A 23,291-nucleotide genomic window follows, 5' to 3' on the forward strand; every position below is an offset into this window, starting at 1 on the left:
ACCGATCATGTGACCTCCCCTCCACCCTTCCCAAATTACTTTGGCACGGATGTACTTTTGTTTCCTTCACTGAGCACAATACCAAGAACCAAGATCAGTTGTTCTTAACTCCTAGTATGCAGATATAAAATTTCCAGGCATAAAATAGTTTGATTGCCAAGGTCAAGTAATTGTCCCTTCCCTTTTTCTGGGGATTAAAAAGTGTGGTGTTCAAAACTTAAAATTGGATAGAGTTAAACAGCTCTAGATTCAAGGGGTTTTGTCATACATGAGTACAGAGAGTTTTGATCATTTCCAAATTTACATGTTGACATCCAATTAGGCTGAGGGTAAATAAAGTTAACATTAAGTTTCTGATCTTTTTTCCCAAACTAATGAGACTTCCTCAGTTTTCTTTTGTATGACCCTCTAATTTTATGACATGTTCCCAAAATAATGAACCATTGCTGGAATATCACTTGAAGAATACCAACCTTAAGCTTATATATCTCGCGCCGTGAGAACGTTACCATGCAATCCCCTGCCTTGATGTTTGAGAAAGATCCAAGTGTAGACTTCAAAGGAACCAAAGGAGATAGTCTCTCATAATATTGAATCTGTTCAGCAACATAGACCCACCATGTTAGGATATTTTTTTTTTTTACTATGAGCAGTTAGGATATTTTCTATGTGACATATTGTTCCCAAGTGTTTCAATGCATCAGTACTCAGCAGAATTAGCACTAAAATAACTACTACATAGCATGATGGGCAGGACGAGTTTATAAACTTCACTTGGAAACTGTGTGCAATCGTACAACAGCCTCACAACTCTAACAAAAAGATCCACATGACCACAAACAGTTTTCATGCAGAGGTCCAAAATTAGTGTTACTACTTACTACACAATAGGGTTGCAACCTAAATTTCAGGCAAAGGCTTAAAACTGGTACATGACAGAGCATTACTTGAGTAACAGGTTAGAAAGCATACCTTGGGCACAGACCTAAGATAGACTGATTTTGTTATCCCCGATTTTCATGATTCCATCATACAAAATTGTGTGTGGAAGTAAGATATGATCAGTTCAGAAAATCACTGTCTGCTTGAACTGGGAGACCATTTGGAGACATGTGATGTGATATTTACTACTGTTTCATCCTACCTATATTGAGTAGTTACATCGTCTTACTCTTGTACAAAGAATTAAATTCACTGTCCATGTGGGGGAAAAAATTTCAATTTCATGACTAGTGTACTATCCTGGCAGAGGAACATAAGTGGCAACCTTAATACAATTCAATTTGACAACTATCATGTGTGTAGAAGACATTACATGCTGGGTACATTAATAATCATCAGAAATTACGTGAGTTTTGGTTAAATTACCGTAACCACATCATCAGTAGCTTCAAGCAATCGCTGAACAATAGGGACAACAGCTGGGTCACCACAAACATGAAGCTCATCTGAACAAAGCCCCAGAAGTGCACGTGTAAATGAACAACCCCTTGTTCTACAGCCAACCATCTACTACATCAAAGCAAATGAAATGAGAATTATGAGGAACATTCCAAATAATATTTCGTAGACAGTTGAATGTATGGTTAGTTGGATGGTTTATTGAAAAAATAGCTTGATAAGTCTCAACTTTCTCATCTGTAATATCAATAGACACTACTTTATTTAAATAATAATAATAATAATAATAATAATAATAATAATAATAATAATAATAATAATAATAATAATAATAATAATAATAATAATAATAATAATAAAGTACAAATATACATTTTCCTAGCGAGTGCGCAAAATGTGGATCACTACATACCTGAATTTCATCAATAACAGCGCATTGATACTCAGTCGTCACATCAGCCATCTCAACGGTCACTGAGCTATGCTTTGCACCTTCAATTTCTTCCCTTTCTTGTCCAGTAGTCAAGTTACAGGGGACACTAGCTTTGTTTAATCTTTCTGCTACCTCCCGTGCTAACAATCTTAGAGGTCCACAGTACACACCTACATCATTTGGTTAGAAATCAGAGCAGTCATTTAAAATGTATGCTCTTTCAGTTTGACTGGCTAGATCAAAACAGTACCTGAAGAGCTTGCTTCTAATCGTTTGAGAGCATTATGTGTTTTCCCACTGTTTGTAGGACCAACGTGCAAAAATACATTGCGCTTCTTTTCTCGGGCATTTGGATACCATAAATGAGGATGCCTGTTACTCAAGATAGCACAGAACTTAATTCAAGTCTTTATGGGACAATGAGGAAAACAGTGTTTACAACATATTTTGGCACATAATTAATCTCGAAAAGTTACACTGTACTTTGGTGTGACGATTGCTTAGGCTAATTAAACGAACTAAAATAGCATGTGCACCACTGTTGTGTCAGTAGTTATCATATTTGAAACAAGAATAATATTGCCTACTTTTGTTTTCACTTAATTAGATTAATCATACTGGAAACCAGCATCCCACACTGGGCGATTGTTTTAAGAAGGCAAGAAACAGATTCCCTTGAAGATATAGTACATTGGTACATAATGCACACATTATACACTGACAAGAATATGGAGAGGAAACTTAGGTTTTTTTTTTTTGCGAATAGAAGAAACTTAGATATTAGGTAGTGAAAGGAGCACGAAATGTATTCTTACGTCATATCAGTGAAATCAAACTTCCCAGAGTTGTGGTTGCCCCTCCAAAATCTCAAATTGGCAGAATTGACCAACGGATGTAGATCAGAATCGGAGAGAAGGCAACGGATATAAACATCTGTACACAAAAAGTGTTACAAAAAAAAAAAAACCTTAGCACAATGGACCAACCTACCAAAGTTTTGGCACCATAAAGCATATTGCAGAGACTAACAGTTCACACTAGTAATCACAATGCAAGTGACTAACACACTGGCGAGCGCCATCTCCTGACTCTGCTTTTTCTAGCTAGCATGGTAAGGAGAAGCTGCATGTGCGACTGATAGCTCTCGGAGACAGTCCAATGTGCTTACAGAAGTGAATAATATTGTTCAAATCACAACAGACTAGGTTTCCATAGATGACATATTCACCCCAAACAGAACTGCTTCCATTGTGTTAAGCAGTAATATCATAACCCCATAAAGGTTATAGTCCCTCCATTCAAGATGAAAGTTTCCAAGATGCAACTCTGTCCATTATTTTTAATATGAATATGTTGGTAAGATAAATTAAGGTAACCTAATTGTAAAGTATCGAGTTAGCTTGGCTCGGCTCGGCTCTTTAACATAACGAGTTGAGACATGAACTCAGGTCTGCTCGCTTAACTCACGAGCCAACTCTGTACTTGTTAAGCTCATTACACAGGTTAACAGCAGAATATGCATACATTAAATCTGACCATCTCAGTGCAAAAAGCATGTATCTATACACAAGATGCATGGATGCTTATGTATGCCACCGTAAACATGAAGTACAGGAAAACAATTTTCCCCAATGTAACAAACAGAAAAATCAAAGGGAAAAAAATGAGTTCAAACTAATGGTCAAATTAAAAGAAGTTCGATTAGACGCTTTCTTGGACGTCTATTTTGCAACCGAGAAGTACTCTACATAAAGATAAATCCATAGCTATACTCTATCCATCAGAACAATACCCAGCCACAATCCCTCCTTCCAAAAGTGAAAACAAATTTTTACTAGGTATATTCCCCTTGCGTAGGTTCAGCCCATCATCAGATGGAGCGATTCAGAAAGAAAAGTCGCCTCGTCCATCTAGTTTGTCCGCCTCCGCGGCCAGTGCTGCGCGTCGGCCGTCGGTGACCTGATAGCTTATCCTAAGTTCTGAATTACAGACCTCGATCCCCTTCTGACCTCCATCTCCGCTCTCGGCCGGCGGTTGGAGTGGATGCATGCGGCATGCCCACGGCTCACTGACCAAGCCCGCCCACACCGGCAAGCCACGCGCCAGCGCCCGCGGCTTCTCCATGTTTGAGGCCACACCGCGCGCATGCGCCTCGCCCATGCCGGCAGTGCACGCCGAACCCAAGGTCATAGCCCACTCGCTCTGGACCCTGGTGTTGGTTAAGTTTGTTCAGTACACCCAAGTTGATTGACTGAAATTTTGATGTCCACTCCCAGTAGTGTTCACCCCATCTATTATTACGGCTGTGGTGTGTGTTTGAAACAGCAGAGGATGCAGTCAGTTTTTTAAAGAGAAGGGGATGAGGAAATCGTTGAATCTCCATTAGCTCATGATGATCTAGCATTGCTTGTCATTAGGGGTGGTCTTTTCTGTTGGAGCACCAAAACTAACTTACCACAGTTGCCCAGGTTTGTGTGAACTTGTCATATCTGATTTATTTGTACCATCTAGTGAACAATGATATATATCCCTTATATTGCGTGTATGACATGGTCAATTGGTCATCTCTAATTACCCAATTCTATTCTACTGATTTAGTGCCTTTTCTTCCATTTCCCCAGACAATTGACGCATTGGCTGACCCGACTGCTCCTCCAATTAAACATGCAGCATGAAGCTGACCTCCAAATGGCGCCGCATATCGCGCGCCCGGCCTCTGGCATTCCGCCGAACACACACCGTGCACGTGCGCCTGGCAAACATTGACGGCAGCTCACGAAACATCATGGACGGACCACGCACAGGAGTACAGACAGGACGCCCAGGAACCCAACAGGCCATTCAAGAAAGCGGGCACTGACCATGGCGGCACGACGACGAGAGCGCCCCCCGGCGCAGGAGCGCGGCAACCGCCATTTCGCCGTATGCTCCCCTCGATGGCACAATTCAGATGGCGGGGCACCAGAACCAGCTCCGCGGCGAGGGGGGTGAGGGGAATGTGCACTTACGTGCGGAGCACGGCACGTGGGGTGGGGTGGGGTGGGGTGGAAGACGGAGACGGCCGTGGCTTTCGCCGGGAAGCGAGGCGGCGCGGGAGGCGGAGATGCCGCTCGCGGTCGCTGGTCAAGACGGTTCGTCGCGTGGTCGCCAAGGCCGGAATATTCCGCCCCATCCGCATCTCGCTCGGCCCAGTTTGCTTCCGAGGCCGGCTTCAGGCCCAGCTCCTCCTCCAGCCCGTATCCGACTCGAGCCCACCTTACGAGCGTCGTCCGTCCAGTCCATAACCGAACCGGGCGGGCTCCCTTCGCGGCCCGGACACGCCACCCCCCATCGGCTTCGTTCCTCTTTCGCTTTCGTCTTCCTCTCCACCCAAGTCAGTCGCCCTGGCCGCGACGCCCCGCACCGCCGGGCACGCCACCTCCGCCGCCGACGCCGCCGACGGGATCGACGCGAGCATGTGAGCTTTCCTCGAACTAAGCAGCAAATCTCGTGATTCCTCCGTTGTTTGCTTAAGGGTTGGTGGTGCAGGACGCAGGCGGAGGCAGATGCCGGCGAGGCGGCCATCCAGCGCGCGCTGCGGGCGCTGCGGCAGCGGCATCTCGTCGAGGAGGGGGCCCACCGCCCCGCCATCGAGGCGCTCAACCGGCCCTTCGCCGCCCACGTAAGTACCAATCTCTATCCCCTTCTTACTGATCTTGCTAGCTTGGATCGAATCGGGCCAATTTGACTTCACCAGTGAACACGCATTCGAGCCACATAAAGTCTCAAAAAAGTATGTGTTGATGGGGTCGGCTGTGTGAAGTTGATTGTTCCTCTCTCGCGGTGAAACAGTGACTGCTGCTCAAGTAGGAGTAGCAAAACAACAATGTCGAACAGTTTCACTCAGTAATCCACAAAAATAAGTATTAATCCTTGCATTTGGAGCTTCTGTGGTGCCTTCTGCGTGTAGTGACTGGTTTGCTGACCCTCTTTGTAGGCTTTGGAGTGGAAAGAGAAGGCCGAGAAGAACGAGTTGGAGCTGCAGCAGTGCTACAAGGCTCAGTCCCGGTTGTCTGAGCAGCTCGTTTCCGAGATAAACGAGGCGAAAACGTCCAAAGCGCTGCTCAAGGAGAAGGAGGCACTGATTACGACTTTGCAGAGTGAACTCCAGCAGACTAGGTATTGAATGTGATGGATAGTTTTGCTGCTGTGCTTAATTGAGTATGAACATTGCCGTTGATGTCCGGATGAAACTTTTGCAGCGAAGAGAACATACAGCTAAAGCAGTCACTTGAAGAGAAGACAAACGCTTTAGATCTTCTCATTCAGGAGCACCAGGCGGCTAAAGCCGAACTTGAACGGGTGCTAACAAAACTTAAAGCTGTGGAGCATGAGAACACGCAGCTGGTTGAGCGATTGATGCAAGCGAAGATGGTGGAGGCAGAGAAGCTTAATGAGGTACCTGATGTCTCTTTTTATTATTGCCAGGACTTCACCGTTCCTGTAAAAGCTATCGCAAATTGAAGATTGTTCAAGGATTGCGCTTGCCTATTAAGCATCTGTTAGGCCCACTACGATGACACAGAAAAAAAATCTTCTCCCCTGTTAACAATGCATATTTCCCTACCATAGTCCCCAGTGGATCTACGATGAGATACCTCAAGTACCAGCATGCTTAATTGCGTATCATGACATAACACAAGGGACTTGCTGTACTATATTTGGTGATCTTTTCTTCAGTCTCAGTTTTTATTGTTAAAATACTTCAGCTCTTTAAGTTTATACGATAACAGTAGTTATCCTTTCATCCGTAAAACTTTGACTCTTTTTGGAATTGTATGTACTACCTCCGTCTAGGTGAATAAGTCATTCGCGTAGTTCTAGGTCATCGATTTGAAGAATTAAATATGTGTTATATGTCATGAAAATTATATCACTAGATTTGTACACGGATGTAGTTTCTAAATATATATTTTTTGTCACATATAATACATATTTAGATAGTTAAATCGTTAACCTAGAACTACGCAAATGACTTATTCACCGAAACGGAGGTAGTAATGTTGAAACTCTTTTCGCTTCTTGACTAGAGTGGAAATAGAAGAGCTAAATGCTTACTGATTTATGGTTGTATTAGCTGTCAGGGATGTTTTATTTATCAGTATGTTTTACATAGATAACTGTGCCCGTAATTTTTGTATGTACCAAAAAAGTGCTGCTTTAACTGGTGTGGAAAAAATTGTTCAGGCCAATGCGATGTATGAGGAGATGGTCCTAAAGCTAAAGGCAGCTGGGCTTGGCGCTGGCGGAATACAACACCATGCACAACAAGAAGCTGATGGCGTCATTCGGCGATCCGAAGCTGGGTATGTTGACATCATGGAAACACCAGTGCCATCTACATGCAGGATCACCATCCGTGCTCATGATGGTGGGTGTGGATCTATAATATTCCAGAATAACACAGATAAGCTAATCAGTGGTGGCCAGGATCAAACTGTCAAGATATGGTCTGCGCATACTGGTGCTTTAACCTCCACTCTGCAGGGTTGCTTGGGGACTGTCAACGATCTTGCTGTGACCAATGATAACAAGTTTGTAATTGCCGCCTGTAGCTCTAACAAGTTGTTTGTATGGGAAGTTAATGGGGGGCGTCCTCGTCACACTCTGACTGGCCACACAAAAAATGTCTGTTCTGTAGACGCAAGCTGGGTGAAAAGTTTGGTCATTGCTAGTTCATCCAATGACCGCACTATCAAGATCTGGGATCTCCAGACTGGCTTCTGTAAAAGCACCATAATGTCAGCAAGCAACCCCAATGCACTAGTTTTCATCCATGGCGATGCCATTTGCTCAGGTCATAGGGATGGAAGCCTAAAGTTCCATGATATCCGCAGTGGAAAATGCTTTGCCACGGTAGCAGCTCATGTTGATGTCAGCTCGGTCTGTGTAACCCGGAACAAAAACCATGTTCTTTCAAGTGGGAGAGAGGGTGTGCACAAGCTTTTTGATGTTAGAATGCCGAAGGAGGTAGTGGAGATTTGTGGAACATTCACAGCTCCAAGTAACAGATTGGTTGGCAGCTGGGGCAGAGCTTGTATAAGCCCGGATGAGAACTGCATAGCGTCTGGCTCCTCTGATGGGTCTGTTTGCATATGGTCGAGATCGAAGAACGAGGGGCCGACCATCCTAGAGGGCCACTCATTGCCGGTTGTTACAAGTGCATGGTCTGAGTTTGGACCTCTTGCCACCGCCGACAAGAATCATATTCATATATGGGCTTGAGACCCGTGTTTCCTTGGGTCATTCAAACCAGGATGCGGAGCTTCAATATGGTATTGCTCCATTCTTGAGGACACTCATTTGCATGTAAATGACTTAGTTAGTGTCTAATTCAATTGTAATTATCAAAACTGACAGCACGGTACGGTCATCTGCTTTCCTCTCTGTATGTTTTTAGGGGGATTTCTGTCATCTGTTGCTGGTAAAATGATGGGTTTGCGAGTTCTTCGACACAATTCAAGTTTTTGTAGGGGTTAACATTTGCATTTGCGGATACATGCGTGGGTTTCTATTTCTTATGGCAAATTAGTGGATGTATCCCATTCGCCATTGCGAAGCCTAGCCAACATGGACGAAAATAGCATTGGCTTTATCTGGCTGTTAGATGCTTCCTCTAACAAACTAAGTAGATTGCATATGTATACACTGTTTTTTAACCCCGGTTGTTGTCTTTGTATGGGGCTTCAGTTAGTCTTGCAAAGGTTCAGCTTGAGATTTGGCAGACTAATATGGAGTGGTCTTATAGGAATAGGACCTGTTCGGATGCTCTCTGCTCCACACCTGCGGCTCCTAGAGCGGAGGGAGGGGCAGCACAATTTCAGGGAGTGGCTCGAACCCAGCTCCTTGTCTGTTTTGAGATTGGAAAGGTTCTGAACAGGCTCATAATGTTTCATTTTGTCGGATGCATGATGATGAACTAGAGCAAGCTCTGAATACTGAACAGTTATGTTTTTGTTTTGTTTTTGTGAGCAGTGCTAGATCAGGCGTCGGTTGGGCTCAAGATCTGGTTCTGTTCATTCCCAGACTCTACACACTTCTTTTTTTCTCGAGTACTATAATATTTATCAGAGGGTTGCATTGTGGATGATGCAGGAGGCCGTATGTCTGTCTGTCAAACAACTGCAACTTGCGTGCTGCTACATATGCGGCGCCGCTACATATGACCTCCAAATCCAAATCTCACAGCAAGTAAAAAAATGTTTCCCATGAACATATCACCATCAAATCAACAAATATATATATACACTCCCTCTGTAAAGAAATATAAGATTTTCTTTTAGATCGCTACTTGACCATCCTAGAATAATGTTACAGCACAAAGCGAAGCTAACAATCCTCTAAAATCCCTGCCCAGTTGCTCTACTCTCGCTGTCACCGGTCATCACATAATGTATAAATTTGTTCTTCACAACCCACTTGATCCATCTATCTGCCCTGCGAGAAAGTGGGCTGAGAAGAACTCATTAGATTCCCACCACGGACACGGTCCACATCAGCCGAGTGCATTGATCACCAGAAAGAAACCGAGAAAGAAAAATTGGTGATGGGGAGGCGGAGTGGGCATCAATTCCATCGGCGTCACGAAAAAGAAACTGAAACACAAGTCGAGACGGGAGGGGGGAGGCGATCGGATCGGATCAGATGAGACGAGAGGGGACGGGGCCCACCGCCGCAGTGGTTAGCTGCAACCGTATGCCAAATCCGGGCCCCTGACTAGGACAAGGCACCACCGTGCTCGAGTGGCCAGGGCCCGGCGCAGGGGACATCAATCATTGCCATGGCCCATGGCCCTGGCCCTATTTTCTGCTGCTACTGCTGCTGAAGAAACCGCCAATTATTGGAGATGCAGTGAGCATCTTGCAGCAAGGCTAGGTGAGGTAGAGTAGAGTAGAGTAGAGGAGTTGATTGATTGCAACTAGCTTCATCGGAAATGGTTCCAAGATTCTCATCACAGGCTCTGACAACCGAGAAATTCAGTGCATTTTCAACGTTCAATTCATTCCGGAAGCAACTATTCTGATCGCAGGCTCTGGCCAGGGATTGAGAAATTCGGTGCATTTTCAATGATCAATTCATTCATAAGCTAGTACTAATTTTACATGCTCGGATGTGATCTTACTCTGGTACAAACATGTTGTTGGAGCAAAGGCATGGAATTCCTATATTACAGACAAAACCCAATCCGTTTGATCATCTGATCGAGGAGGCATCTGCCTGATCATCTCATCAAGATCGATCGATCCAAGAACAAAATACTGACAGCATCGACAAGACTTACTACTTTACCGGAGCACGCACGCACGCACGCACGCATCATGGGGGAATTGCTACTATGGGGTGGCATGGGCATGGCGTCACAGGCTGAGGAAGCCTCTGCCCTGGCGCGCCGGCACCGGCGCCGGCGGCGGGCTCTCCGCCACGCCGTCGCCCTCCACGACGCGGTCGCCGAAGATGTGCACCGTCCTCGGGTTGGGCCCGCGGGAGATGACGCAGGTGTAGTCCTCGGACGCCGGCCCGTCGTCCTCCTCCGCCGCCGCCCCCGCGCGGGCGGAGCGCAGCGGCAGCCACGAGCTCTTGTTCTTGACGCCGAACTCCACGCGCCGGTCCAGGGAGGACGAGCGCACCAGGGCCGGCGCCTGCGCCCTCACGGCGCCCCGGAGGACGTTCTTCCTCCGCTGGGCCTCGTGGGCGCAGTCCAGCACGTCGGCGAGCCCGTGCGGGCCCGCGCACCCGTCGCACCAGGGCCGGCGCTTGCCCCCTCCGGCGTCCACGGCCGGGCCGGGCGACCCGAAGGCCGCCGACGCGTCCAGCACGGAGGTCGGGCTCATGGCGTAGGCGGACAACGCCTCTGGGTCCCGCGCGGGGCTCCCGATGACGACCGCGGCGCGGCCGCCGGCGGGGAGCGACGACGAGTGCAGCAGCCTCGGCGCGGCGAACGACGGCGCGCGAGCAGCACCCTTGCCACCTCCGCCGGCGTCGCACGAAGCCGTGGGCGAGCTGCCGGCGTGCTGCGCGGCGCCGTTCATGGACCTGGACCTCCTCCTGAGGATCATCTCCTGGACCTTCGATCTGAACATGTCAAGAGCCAGCCTGACAGAGCAGCCAAATCCCGACGCTTCCCTCCCGGAGAGAGCCGATCAGCGGCTTGCAGCAGAGAAGAGCAAGCAAGCTCGAGCTCGCTGGTGAATGGGGGCGAGCGGGTGTCACCGGGCGAGAAGAAGACGAGAGGAGGTGGGGAGAGAGAGAGAGAGAGAGAGAGAGAGGTGTGGGAGAGGGCAATGGGGGCGGGTGGTGATCTTAAAGAAGGGCCGGGCCGGGCTCCCCCTCTCGCACTCCACTGATGTCATCGTTGGTTTGGTTTGTGTGTGCTCTGCTTGCTTCCAAAACTGCAGGTCCTTATCTTCAGTTTTACCACTGCCAATAATATTTCCCTTTTCTTTTATTTTCCTGATTGAAGAGAGTTTGAGATTGTTCGCACACGAACACGTCACCGTGTACCTCCAACGCCGAGGGTGATGCACCGCAACTCACGTCGAAGGAGACCTGCCGGAAGCGCGATACGCAAGACAATCCGGCAGGCGCTTTTGTAGACCCGAAACCCCACACGCCCGGGAGGGACCTCGTCAGGGCGTGCGGTGGCTATGGGTTGCCCTAGGTCGACCTGATCGCCCCTAGGGCCTCGTGGATCGCCGCTCTGCAATAAAAAGAACAGACGAAGAACGAGGAAGAAGAAGAACAAGGGAGAAGGAAAAGTAAAGGTAAAAAGTGTAAATATATTTGTTCGATTGTGTGTTGTTCAATCGGCCATCACCCCTCAGGTACATAAGAGGCGGCTGGACTTCCCGTGCAAGGAAAAGGCTTGGATTCACGTCCAAAACCCTAGTCAAATTCGGATTGGTTTTGTCCGAACTTTCCAAAACTGTTCGGTTTAAACTGGCTGCACCTTGCGGGTAACTTTTGAGGTGGTAAACGACCTTGGATGAAAACGAGCCCAAAAACAATCTTGACCGTTTCGACGAGACGAACAACTTTTATGTTGAACGTTTTTTTATTAGAGTTCATCTTGAGGGTCAAATCGCTCGTGCAACACAGGCCGTTATTCGCGCTACCCATCAGACAGGGTGTCTGGTGGGGCGCGCCACTTTTGGCTTGTGATAGTGTTGTATTCGGATGGCTCTAACTTTTATATATGAACTCGGATTGGAATGATTCTTATATCAAAATCGATCGTTTCGACGAGACGAAGACAATCCATGTAGATCATTTTTCCGTACAAGGCAGTTTTGGGGGCGTAATGTGTCGAATAGTGTTCTGAATACAAAATCTCAGTATTTCGAACACAACTTCGGCCTTCGAGATGAGATCAGATGGCGATGGCCCAAACTTGAAAGATGTTCGTATCGACAATACGAAACTTTTTCATGTAGAATACTTCTCTATTTGAGGCCATTTTAAATAAGTTCTTGACTGTGCCAAAATCTGGTGTCAACACATGCCCCCCTGTTTTTCGGCAAAGCCTGTGTGCCGAAAAATAACTTGCACATAGCTTGCTTTAAGGACAATGTCAACACTCCATCGGCCGTTTTGGCATATTCTTAGGATGATAAGTTTATATCGGCCATTGCTTGTGTGAATATTTTGACGCAAGCTTGGGTGAAACTTTCTCAACTTCCTTAACAATCCGATGATAAAGTCCCATAGATATGTATCTCAAGGTCATCCTCGGAACAATATTATTCACCCTTTTGCTAGGATTTTGCTGATGATCAATAATAAACTTTCTCCAATCCTTACTTCGCCTGCATAAAAGTTTCATTAGTGGCCGAAGCGGTGGGCTTCGGTTCAGCCTTACCTATGTTGACAAGACCTAGCATCGGCTATTGATAGAAATAATACAATACACCATGGTTAACATAGTAGCTAGATGCTTGCTGTGCCAACTCTTTCGAATTGTCATGTCTAGATATATGAAGGATATTAAAGCAACCCAAGGTAAATTTTGCATCTAGACATATCCCAAGATAAACTATAAGTGATTCGTCAAAACATTGATAACCCTTATATATTTGTTGCACTACTTATAACGAATCACTGAAAGCCTCAATCTGTATAGCACCTACAGCAACCAAAAGCTCCAAACCGAATAAATTTTCATATTCGGCTTTTATTATTGTGCAAACATATTTTAAGTTGTATGAGGCTTGTTTTGGTCTCCTATTGAACTAAGGACGATGTTTGGATACCACACCGACCATGCATTGACATAATCTTAGGACGATAGATAAATATCGACCATTACCATGTAAACTTCATTCGAAGCACATATAGCCGAAATAAACAAACGAAATGACAAATCAAGTATTTCGGCCCTTTGGATCAGCAACAAACTTGTAGCTAATCAAATGTATAGTGATTTGGCAATACCCTTTCATGATGTAAGAAATTATATTGCATCCATGGATTAAAATAAGCCCATTGAGGGTTACCAATCATACCTGATGACGAATTCCATGGCATAGGCATTAATGGCATAGTTGCAGAATATGGATAATGTGTAGACCAAAGATGTTGAAACCTTCGGCTTGGTCCTTCGTAGTTTTCACACTTTTCCTTTTTCACCTTTGCCGCACTTCTTGTAATGGAAGCTTGCACATAATTCTTATTTTGAGCACTTCCTTTGGGAACCCATGCCATGTTCCTTTCTTCAAGTTCTTGTGCACTAAGTTTTTGTAATTTCTTCTTTTGCCAATACGATAAGCCAAGCGGGCATCTCGGCTGTGATTCTGTTTTGACCAATGGCAATTCCTTTTTGGCCTTGTGCACTCTCAAATTCTTTTCTTCAGATTTGGCACTTCGATTCTCAATAATTGGTTGCTTTGTCTCATTGCCTTTAGTAGCCAATGTCAACACTTTAATTGGCTCTTTTTCATTTAAGATCAAATCTGAAATTGCACTCTTACGACCATCTCTCTTAATGCGGTAAACCTGCTTGACCACCTCTTTCTTCTTCCTTGAGCTCTGGACCGATTCCTTATGATTGAAACGGTCTTTGAAGCGTGATTGTTCAAATGTTGATCTTCTTGGAGCTGCATAGTATTGGTGAGATGGTCTAGAATAAGATGGAGAATGTGCCCTTGTATCATACCTGTCCCATGATGAATATGTATCTATATGAGCATAGGGAGGCATCCACGGCATTGGCATTGGCGGCCCAAAATAAGGATATGAACATGTTGCATTAAAATTATCATTTTGCCAATACCGATCCTCATATTTGCGCCTTGGGGGTGACCTTGGTTTCTTTGCATGATTTGACCGATAAGCATCCTTCTCTTCACTCTTCTTTTGATATTTATCCAATAGTTCAGCGAAGGTGACTTTTGATCTCTTACACTTGCGCTTATTTCGGCCTTTGTTTTCTTCTGGTTTGCTTTCATCGATCATTCCATTTGCTTGTTGCCCCCCAGTCCTTGGCGTCTCCATTGTAGCTTCGATGGAATTCTTGCCCTCAAGATTATTTTCATTATGCTCTTCAACAACTTCTTTACTTGAAAGCTTGATCCCATCACCTGTAGTTTTTACCTTCTCTTCAAATGGATCGGCTTGAATCAGCCGATGCAAAAACTTTCTACCATCGGGACCAATCGGAATAGACTGGTCATCTCTTGGTGTCTCAACAAATTTCAATCATCCTTTATCAATGGCCGATTTAACTATTTGACGAAACATGTTGCAATCCTCAAAATTATGCTTGGACGAATCATGCAACTTACAATACATTCGTCCCTGGACAGATGGTTCAACATGGTGATCAAGAATTCTAATATAATTATTTTGCAACAACAAATCAAATATTTGATCACACATGCTTGAATTGAAGGTAAACTTTTCATTCTCTAGCCGATCTTGTTGTGAGAACGGCTTTGGAGTTAAGCAAACGAATGGTTCAGATTTTGCATCACACCGTTCGGCTATGCATTGTGTTTTGCACTCTATCTCCGATGTCTTTGGGTAAGATATTATACTAGCATCAGTTTTCTCAACAGAATTTAACCTTGGCTTTAAATTTCTAAAATAAAAATAGTTAGAACATACATGTCTCAATTGAGACCAAGTGCAAGCCAAGTATGAAATAAGCAAAGCTGCCCAAATAGATATGAACTTTAGATAAAGCAACAGGGAAAGCTTTGGCGGCAATAATAAGTCATTATCGGTCTTTATAAATGGCACAATTGGTTGACCGATATGTTCTAAAACAATTTTATTGCTAACAAGTAAATTACCCTTCTTCATTGGTCTTTCAAAATTACCTATGAGGATTTTTCTAATAGATGCATCAACAATAAAGTTGTGACCAAATCTGAAAATAGGTAAATTACCCGCTATGCATACCTCTTCAAATATGTTGGGAGAGCATGATGGTGGTGCCACTTGAAGAACGTCTTGCTTCGTCTTTGGATGGCTCCCCAACACCTTGTCATCATCTTTTTCTTGATTCTGTGCATCATTGCTTTGAAGATCCATGTCAGCCGAACTTTGTTCGGCTACTTGTTCTTGTCCTTGAGGCTTGTCAATTTCTATGGCACGAAACTCATAGGGCAGGAAGTAGGTTCCATTGACTTCGGAAAAATCAAGTATGGTTGTTTTGCTATGCTTTCCATGCCTTTTCTCAATAATGCTTGCCTCTTTGGATTTGATGGTCTCAGAATATATACTACTTGATTCGGCATTTCTAATAACCGAATTTTCTTTGTTACCTGAATCAACAACTTTATCTTTTTGAATTTGCAAGGCTTCTCGCTCTCGTCTAATTTTAGCCCACATCTCAGCTTGGTGAGCTTTAAACTTTTTCATCTCAATTTCCATCCACTCGTCATGAGATTGCCCCCTAATACTTTGAGACTCTTTCGGCAATGAGGTGCCGAAACTTTGCGATTTTTTAGGTGGTACACTGGACGGTACAGCACTGGGCGACTGCATCATTTGCACAATTCTAGCTTTTACAGCAGCAAAATCATGAGGATTCCCGCCTTCTATTAGTTCCTGGCGAATAGAGTTGCACAAATCCCAAGAGAATGTAAGCTTGTTCTCAATTACCCAGTCTGGATATGGTTGCCCCCCAATGCATTTAGAATCTTTCGGCAATGAGATGTTGCCGAAATTCTGTAATTGTGTAGGGGGGACATGATATGCCACGGTAGTAGGTGAAGGCATTTGTGCTCCTGCAGAAGTTTCACTTATTCGGCCATGACCATGAAGGTGCTGAGCCGAATTATGGACATCAACAGTTGCGTATGGTGCCAAAATATTAGTAGCGTTAGGCGTAGCATATGATGTTTGAGGGTAATTGGCCAAATAACTAGTAGTAACATGACCAATTCCCCTATCCACCGGCACGTTTGGATTAGCGTACTGCAAGTTATTTGCCGATGAATAAAAACTTGAAACACTTTGTTGCATAGCATTGGAAGTTCCTACATAGGGTGTCTCAACTTGATTAACCGAACTCATCATGTTATTCATCGGCATATAAATTTGTGGGGTTGCCGATGCATGGGAGTTGGGATACATATGTTGCATGTTGCTAAAATTATATGAAGTAGAATAATGGAGATTTTGTTGCATCGGCCATTGCACATAATTAGATGCATGATTGATAAAGCTAGGGCTAGCCGATACATTATGCTCATTAGATAATCTAGCAACAACATATGCATTATTTTCATCTACATATGTGAATTTGGTATTCATATTACCTTTGTAGATTGCAAACCCTAGATGACGATCTCTTCGTAGCAAGAACGGGCCGGAGACCATTCAAAGCTTCGTCCCCAGCGGAGTCGCCAAAAAGTGTGTTGACACACGAACATGTCACCGTGTACCTCCAACGCCGAGGGTGGTGCACCGCAGCTCACGTCGAAGGAGACCTGCCGGAAGCGCGACACGTCGATGTGTACCCGCGGCGCCGAGGGAGATGCTCCGCAACTCACACCGCGGGAGGCCTACTTCCAGCGCGATACGCAAGACAGCAAGCCGGCGCTTTTGGGACCCGAAACCCCACATGCCCGGGGGGCCCCGTCTGGGCGCGCGGCGGCTATGGGCTGCCCTAGGTCGACCTGATCGCCCCTAGGGCCTCGAGGTTCGCCGCCCTGCAATGAAGAAGAATGAACGAAGAACGAGGAAGAAGAAGAACTAGGGTTAAGGAGAAAAGATAAAAGATAAAAAGTGGTAGATTGATTGATCGATTGTGTGTTGTTCAATCGGCCATCACCCCTCAGGTATATAAGAGGCGGCTGGACTTCCCGTGCAAGGAAAAGTCTTGGATTCACGTCCAAAACCCTAGTCAAATTCGGATTGGTTTTGTCCGAACTTTCCAAAACTGTTCGGTTTAAACTGGCTGCACCTTGCGGGTAACTTTTGAGGTGGTAAACGACCTTGGATGGAAACGAGCCCAAAAGTAATCTTGACCGTTTCGATGAGACAAACAACTTTTATGTTGAACGTGTTTTTATTAGAGTTCATCTTGAGGGTCAAATCGCTCGTACAACACAGGCTGTTATTCGCGCTACCCATCAGACAGGGTGTCTAGTGGGGCGCGCCACTTTTGGCTCGTGATAGTGTTGTATTCGGATGGCTCTAACTTTTATATACGAACTCGGATTGGAATGATTCTTATATCAAAATCGATCGTTTCGACGAGACGAAGACAATCCATGTAGATCATTTTTCCGTACGAGGCAGTTTTGGGGGCGTAATGTGCCGAATAGTGTTCTGAATACAAAATCTCAGTATTTCGAACACAACTTCGGCCTTCGAGATGAGATCAGATGGCGATGGCCCAAACTTCAAAGATGTTCATATCGACAATATGAAACTTTTTCATGTAGAACACTTTTCTATTTGAGGCCATTTTAAATAAGTTCTTGACTGTGCCAAAATCTGGTGTCAACAGAGATCGTTTTCAGTTTTCACTGGCATGTTTGTGTCTTGTTGCGTGGGTTTGTGTACATGTGTGTGGTGACGGACCGTACCCAATTAGCAAGCGCTATGCACACAAGGACGGATTCCATGGGTGTCCCTGATTAATGGCAGGTGGATTTGCTGTCGACCTATGGGAGGTGCAGCAGAATCCGCCAATTCACGGTGCTGGGTCACACAAGATTCAATCATTGTCCCGTTCCAATAGAAAGATTCAGCGTCCCAAGATTAGAAAACAAATACATGGTTCTGTCTCACCACCAAACGACCCGTTACCCCTCCCCTCCCCTCCCAACACGTGCGTCCCTCCTCGTCCAGGGTCATCGTCAGGCAATCACTGCCGGTGGCGGCGGGGCCTCTCCTGGGCGCCACTCCCCTTCTCCCTGACAACGGCCTGTTCTTCCGAAGAAGCTATTGACGGCAAGGTGCAGCGAAGTTACGGCGACTGCTCTGCTCGTTTGCGGCGGCGGCGGTATGGGCACCGTCCAGTGGTGCTGCATTGGCGACGACGATTGCATGGGTGTAACATCACCGATTCAATCGGGTACTAATCATACACGCAAATGTGCATGATCAAGATCAGAGACTCATGGGAAGATATCACTACACAACTCTAGACACAAATTAAAGTCATACAACCTTTATATTACAAGTCAGGGGTCTTGAAGGATCGAATACATAAGCTCGAATACAAACGAGTTAGCAGAAGCAACAATATCTGAGTACACACATAAGTTAAACAAGTCTGCCTTAAGAAGGCTAGCACAAAAACAACAAAGACCGAAAAGGCAAGGCCTCCTGTCTGGGAGCCTCCTAACTACTCCTAGTCATCGGCGGTCTCCACATAGTAGTAGGCACCCTCGGGGTAGTAGTAGTCGTCGTTGGTGGTGGCAGCTGGCTCCTGGGATCCGCCATCTGACGTAGCAATCGGGTATAGGGAAAAAGAAGTAGGAAAGCAACCATGAGTACTCATCCAAACTACTGCATGACTTACATCAGATCTATACTAAGTATGCATCAGTATCAAAGGAATGGGGCTATAACTTTGGACTGGACCGTAGAATGACAGAATAGAGGGGAAAGGCTAGCCTATCAAAGACTAGCATCTTGAAGCATTAGAAGAGTGCAAATTAGCATATTATAAGTAAAAATTATGTTGTAGCATCAATCCCGGAGCCATCATATCCATTTCATCTCCAGTATCCTGTTCTAGTTGTATAGATTGGGGTACAACTCCGAGCGCTCGTTACTGTGGACACGGTTATTCGAATAGATTAACTTCCCTGCATGGGTGCACAAACTCACCCAACACACTCGATTAGCTCCGGCCGGGCACACCAGCAGATCATACCCGGCATCGGTTGATCAACACACCGTAGCCCTACACAGGCTCATCAGAGAGGCCAGCACGCTGGTCTACACCCTAAGTGCGCAGGGGCTTGGGCCCATCGCCGTTGCACTCCTGCACGTTGCAAGGACGACCGGGATCAGTCCTCGCTACGTCCTTATACAAGGCAGGTGCTTATGCGGGCCACCCGGGCGTGTGCCGCTCCATTGCTGACGTATGCGAGCTTCCGGAAAAAACAAACTACGCAGAGTGCCCATACTTATTCCCGGTGGTGGTCAGTGGGAAAAGGCCAGAGGCCTACTGGGATCACATATCCAAACCCGTTAGTTTCTTGGGGGCGTGCCTCCTGTCGCCCCGTCTTGAGGACTTACGGAAAGGGCCAGGCCCAACCCACTCTAGGGCGGTCTACCTGCCCGGCCGTGCCTCGTAATTATCCTGCAGGTACCCTCCAGGTCAACCCGACTTCAGTAACTCTCGCGGGTACCCCTCGGGGCCGACCCGTCTTTAACATGGTTCTGTGGTAAAGTCAAAGTAACCGTGTGTCCAAAAACACCAAGGGGTGGGGGTCTAAGGAATTACCCTCGATGGAATCCACTTGATGTAATCGTCAAGGTGAACTAGGAGAAATCACCCTCAAGGTTCACACTTGAGGTGTTGCACGATAGAGTCGTATCGGGAGTGGTGAAGAAGGGATCACCCTCGAAGATCACGACCGAATTGCTACACTACAGAGATATCATCAGAAGTGCGTTACTGTCAGATTCAGGGCTCCACCGACCCAAGAAGGTTTGAACTCTTGGGCGTGTGCGAAGATCTCAACCTCTCAAGCCTCGCGCTCGCCGACCTACAGCCTAGCCTCGCCACGTACACACTCGAGTGGGGAAGAAGATGGACACCGCCGTTTACCCAGGTTCGGGCCACCTTGCGGTGTAAAACCCTACTCCTGCTTTGTGGTGGATTGGCCTCACGAGGAGGTACGAGGATGAACTAGTATAGTGGATGAGCTACCTCGCGAGGGCTCGGGGGGGTGTGTGAGAAATGGGTCGACCCCTTCTTCGGTGGTGGCTAACCTATATTTATAGTGGCCTTGGTCCTCTTCCCTCAAAACTTAGGCGAGAAGAGATTCCACAACGACCAATTTGAAAGGGGATAAGTAGTACATCTAATCCTAACGAAAGGTGGTCTTCGCCTGCAAAGCTTCTGGTCGTGATGCAGCTGTGGGCTCGGCGATAACATCCGTCCTGCTGAGCCCATGGTATTGTCTTGTAGCATCGGAATGGAAACCTTTGGGCGATTCTCGGGAACCCACGCCTGTCCTTGCCTCCTTAGCACCAAATAGGAAATTGCCTCCTCCGCGCCCGCTGGCGCCCGCCTAGCCTTGGTCATCATGGCTCACGTCATCGCAGCCACGTGAGGCTAGGTACCTACATAGAAATCTCCACTCCTCTGGAGGTGCTACGTCTTGAGCTTGCGTTGGTTTTCCTTGAAGAGGAAAGGGTGATGCAGCACGGTAGCGTAAGTATTTCCCTCAGTTTTTGAGAACCAATGTATCAATCCAGTAGGAGGCTCCTCACAAGTCCCACGCACCTACACAAAAAACAAAGAACTCGCAACCAACGCAATAAAGGGGTTGTCAATCCCTTCACGGCCACTTGCGAAAGTGAGATCTGATAGAGATAATATGATAAGATAAATATATTTTTGGTATTTTATGATATAGATTGGAAAAGTAAAGATGCAAATAAAAGTAGATGACAAACTTATATGATAAGAGATAGACCCGGGGGCCATAGGTTTCACTAGAGGCTTCTCTCAAGATAGCATAAGTATTACGTTGGGTGAACAAATTATTGTCGAGCAATTGATAGAAAAGCGAATAATTATGAGATTATCTAGGCATGATCATGTATATAGGCATCACGTTCGTGACAAGTAAACCGACTCCTGCCTGCATCTACTACTATTACTCCACACATCGACCGCTATCCATCATGCATCTAGAGTATTAAGTTCATAAGAATAGAGTAACGCTTTAAGAAAGATGACATGATGTAGAGGGATAAACTCATGCAATATGATATAAACCCCATCTTTTTATCCTCGATGGCAACAATACAATACGTGCCTTGCTGCCCCTGCTGTCCCTGGGAAAGGACACCGCAAGATTGAACCCAAAGCTAAGCACTTCTCCCATGGAAAGAAAGATCAATCTAGTAGGCCAAACCAAACCAATAATTTGTAGAGACTTGCAAAGATAACTCAATCATACATAAAATAATTTAGAATAGATTCAAATATCTCTCATAGATAAACTTGATCATAAACCCACAATTCATCGGATCTCGACAAACACACCGCAAAAAGAGTTACATCGAATAGATCTCCAAGAAGAGGAAGGAGAACATGGTATTGAGATCCAAAAAGAGAGAAGAAGCCATCTAGCTAATAACTATGGACCCGAAGGTCTGTGGTAAACTACTCACAACTCATCGGAGAGGCTATGGTGTTGATGTAGAAGCCCTCCATGGCTGATTCCCCCTCCAACAAAGCACCGACGAAGGCTCCAAGATGGGATCTCGCGGATACAGAAAGTTACGGTGGTGGAAATAGTTCTTCGGTGGCTCTCCTGATGTTTTCGGGGTACATGGGTATATATAGGAGGAAGAAGTATGTCGGTGGATGCCCGAGGGGCCCACGGGACAGGGGGCACGCCCTATAGGGGGGGCGTGCCCTCCACCCTCGTGGCCGCCTCGGGAGCTTCTTGACTTGCACTCCAAGTCCTCCGGATCACGTTCGTTCGGAAAATCACGCTCCCGAAGGTTTCATTCCATTTGGACTCCGTTTGATATTCCTTTTCTTCGATATACTAAAATAGGCAAAAAAAATAGCAATACGGACTGGGCCTCCGGTTAGTAGGTTAGTCCCAAAAATGATATAAAAGTGTAAAGTAAAGTCCATAAACATCCAAAATAGGTAATATAATGGCATGGAACAATCAAAAATTATAGATACGTTGGAGACGTATCAGCAGGCCGCCTAGGGAGGCCGCCCCCTCGGGAGGTCTTGGTGTCATCCGCCTCGTGAGGTCGGGACCCTCGTGAGGGTCTTGTCCTTGCAGTCTCATAGATGGGTGATGTCTACTACGCAACCTTCTTCTTGTAGACTCGTGTTGGGCCTCCAAGCGCAGAGTTTTGTAGGATAGTACCAAATTTCCCTCAAGTGGATGACCTCAGGTTTATCAATCCATGGGAGGCGTAGGATGAAGATGGTCTCTCTCAAACAATCTTGCAACCAAATAACAAAGAGTCTCTTATGTCCCCAACACACCCAATACAATGGTAAATTGTATAGGTACACTAGTTCGGCGAAGAGATGGTGATACAAGTGTAGTATGGATGGTAGATATAGGTTTTTGTAATCTGAAAATATAAAAACAGCAAGGTAACTAGTTACAAAACTGAGCGAAAACGGTATTGCAATGCTTGGAAACAAGGCCTAGGGTTCATACTTTCACTAGTTCAAGTTCTCTCAACAATGATAACATAATTATATCATATGACAATCCCTCAACGTGCGAAAAAAGTCACTCCAAAGTTCCTATCAGGGAGAACATAAGATGAAATTGCTTGTAGGGTACAAAACCACCTCAAAGTTATTCTTTCCGATCAATCCATTGGGCTATTCCTATAAGTTTCACAAACAAACCCAGAGTTCGTAGTGAAATAACACCATATGACACACATCAATCAACCCTAATGTCACCTAGATACTACAATGTCACCACAAGTATCTGTAGGTCAATTGTACAATATGCATCAAACAACTTCAGATTCATAATATTCAATCCAACATAAAGAACCTCAAAGAGTGCCCCAAGATTCCTATCGGAGAAACAAGGATGAAAACGTGCATCAACCCCTATGCATAGATTGCCCCAATGTCACCTCGGGAATCCGCGAATTGAGTGCCAAAACATACATCAAGTGAATCAACAGAACACCCCATTGTCACCACGGGTATCCCACGCAAGACATACATCAAGTGTTCTCAAATCCATAATAGTATTAAATCCGATAATAGTGATACCTA

At 45.7% G+C, this 23,291-nt stretch overlaps 2 protein-coding genes and 1 pseudogene across 2 annotated transcripts in view; 1 reads left to right on the forward strand and 2 right to left on the reverse strand.

Annotated features, from left to right (window-relative positions):
* Window positions 1-4,884, reverse strand: part of LOC119311794 (ATP-dependent RNA helicase SUV3, mitochondrial-like) — an 11,216-nt gene extending 6,332 nt beyond the window's left edge. Inside the window, exons 1-6 of the mRNA XM_037587494.1 lie at window positions 4,696-4,884; window positions 2,650-2,767; window positions 2,085-2,206; window positions 1,814-2,004; window positions 1,369-1,509; window positions 474-596 (exon numbers count right to left, since the gene is read on the reverse strand). Of these exons, the coding sequence (XP_037443391.1) occupies window positions 474-596; window positions 1,369-1,509; window positions 1,814-2,004; window positions 2,085-2,206; window positions 2,650-2,767; window positions 4,696-4,750 (750 nt within the window). The 5' untranslated portion in view covers window positions 4,751-4,884. The remainder of the gene's footprint in view (window positions 1-473; window positions 597-1,368; window positions 1,510-1,813; window positions 2,005-2,084; window positions 2,207-2,649; window positions 2,768-4,695) is intronic.
* On the forward strand, window positions 4,785-8,466 carry LOC119311793 (annotated as a pseudogene).
* A 1,450-nt stretch (window positions 8,467-9,916) lies between these two features.
* LOC119311795 (FCS-Like Zinc finger 8-like) lies at window positions 9,917-11,168 on the reverse strand. The gene has a single exon (XM_037587495.1). The coding sequence runs from the start codon at window positions 10,951-10,953 to the stop codon at window positions 10,231-10,233; it is 723 nt and encodes a 240-aa protein (XP_037443392.1). The 5' UTR covers window positions 10,954-11,168; the 3' UTR covers window positions 9,917-10,230.
* Between the last annotated feature and the right edge of the window lie 12,123 nt (window positions 11,169-23,291).

The sequence above is a fragment of the Triticum dicoccoides genome, chromosome 5B (assembly GCF_002162155.2).
Source record: "Triticum dicoccoides isolate Atlit2015 ecotype Zavitan chromosome 5B, WEW_v2.0, whole genome shotgun sequence".
Taxonomy (NCBI): domain Eukaryota; kingdom Viridiplantae; phylum Streptophyta; class Magnoliopsida; order Poales; family Poaceae; genus Triticum; species Triticum dicoccoides.

Excerpts from the sequence above, each read along its gene's own strand:
- LOC119311795 (XM_037587495.1), bottom strand. The coding sequence starts at position 10,953 with ATGTTCAGATCGAAGGTCCAGGAGATGATCCTCAGGAGGAGGTCCAGG.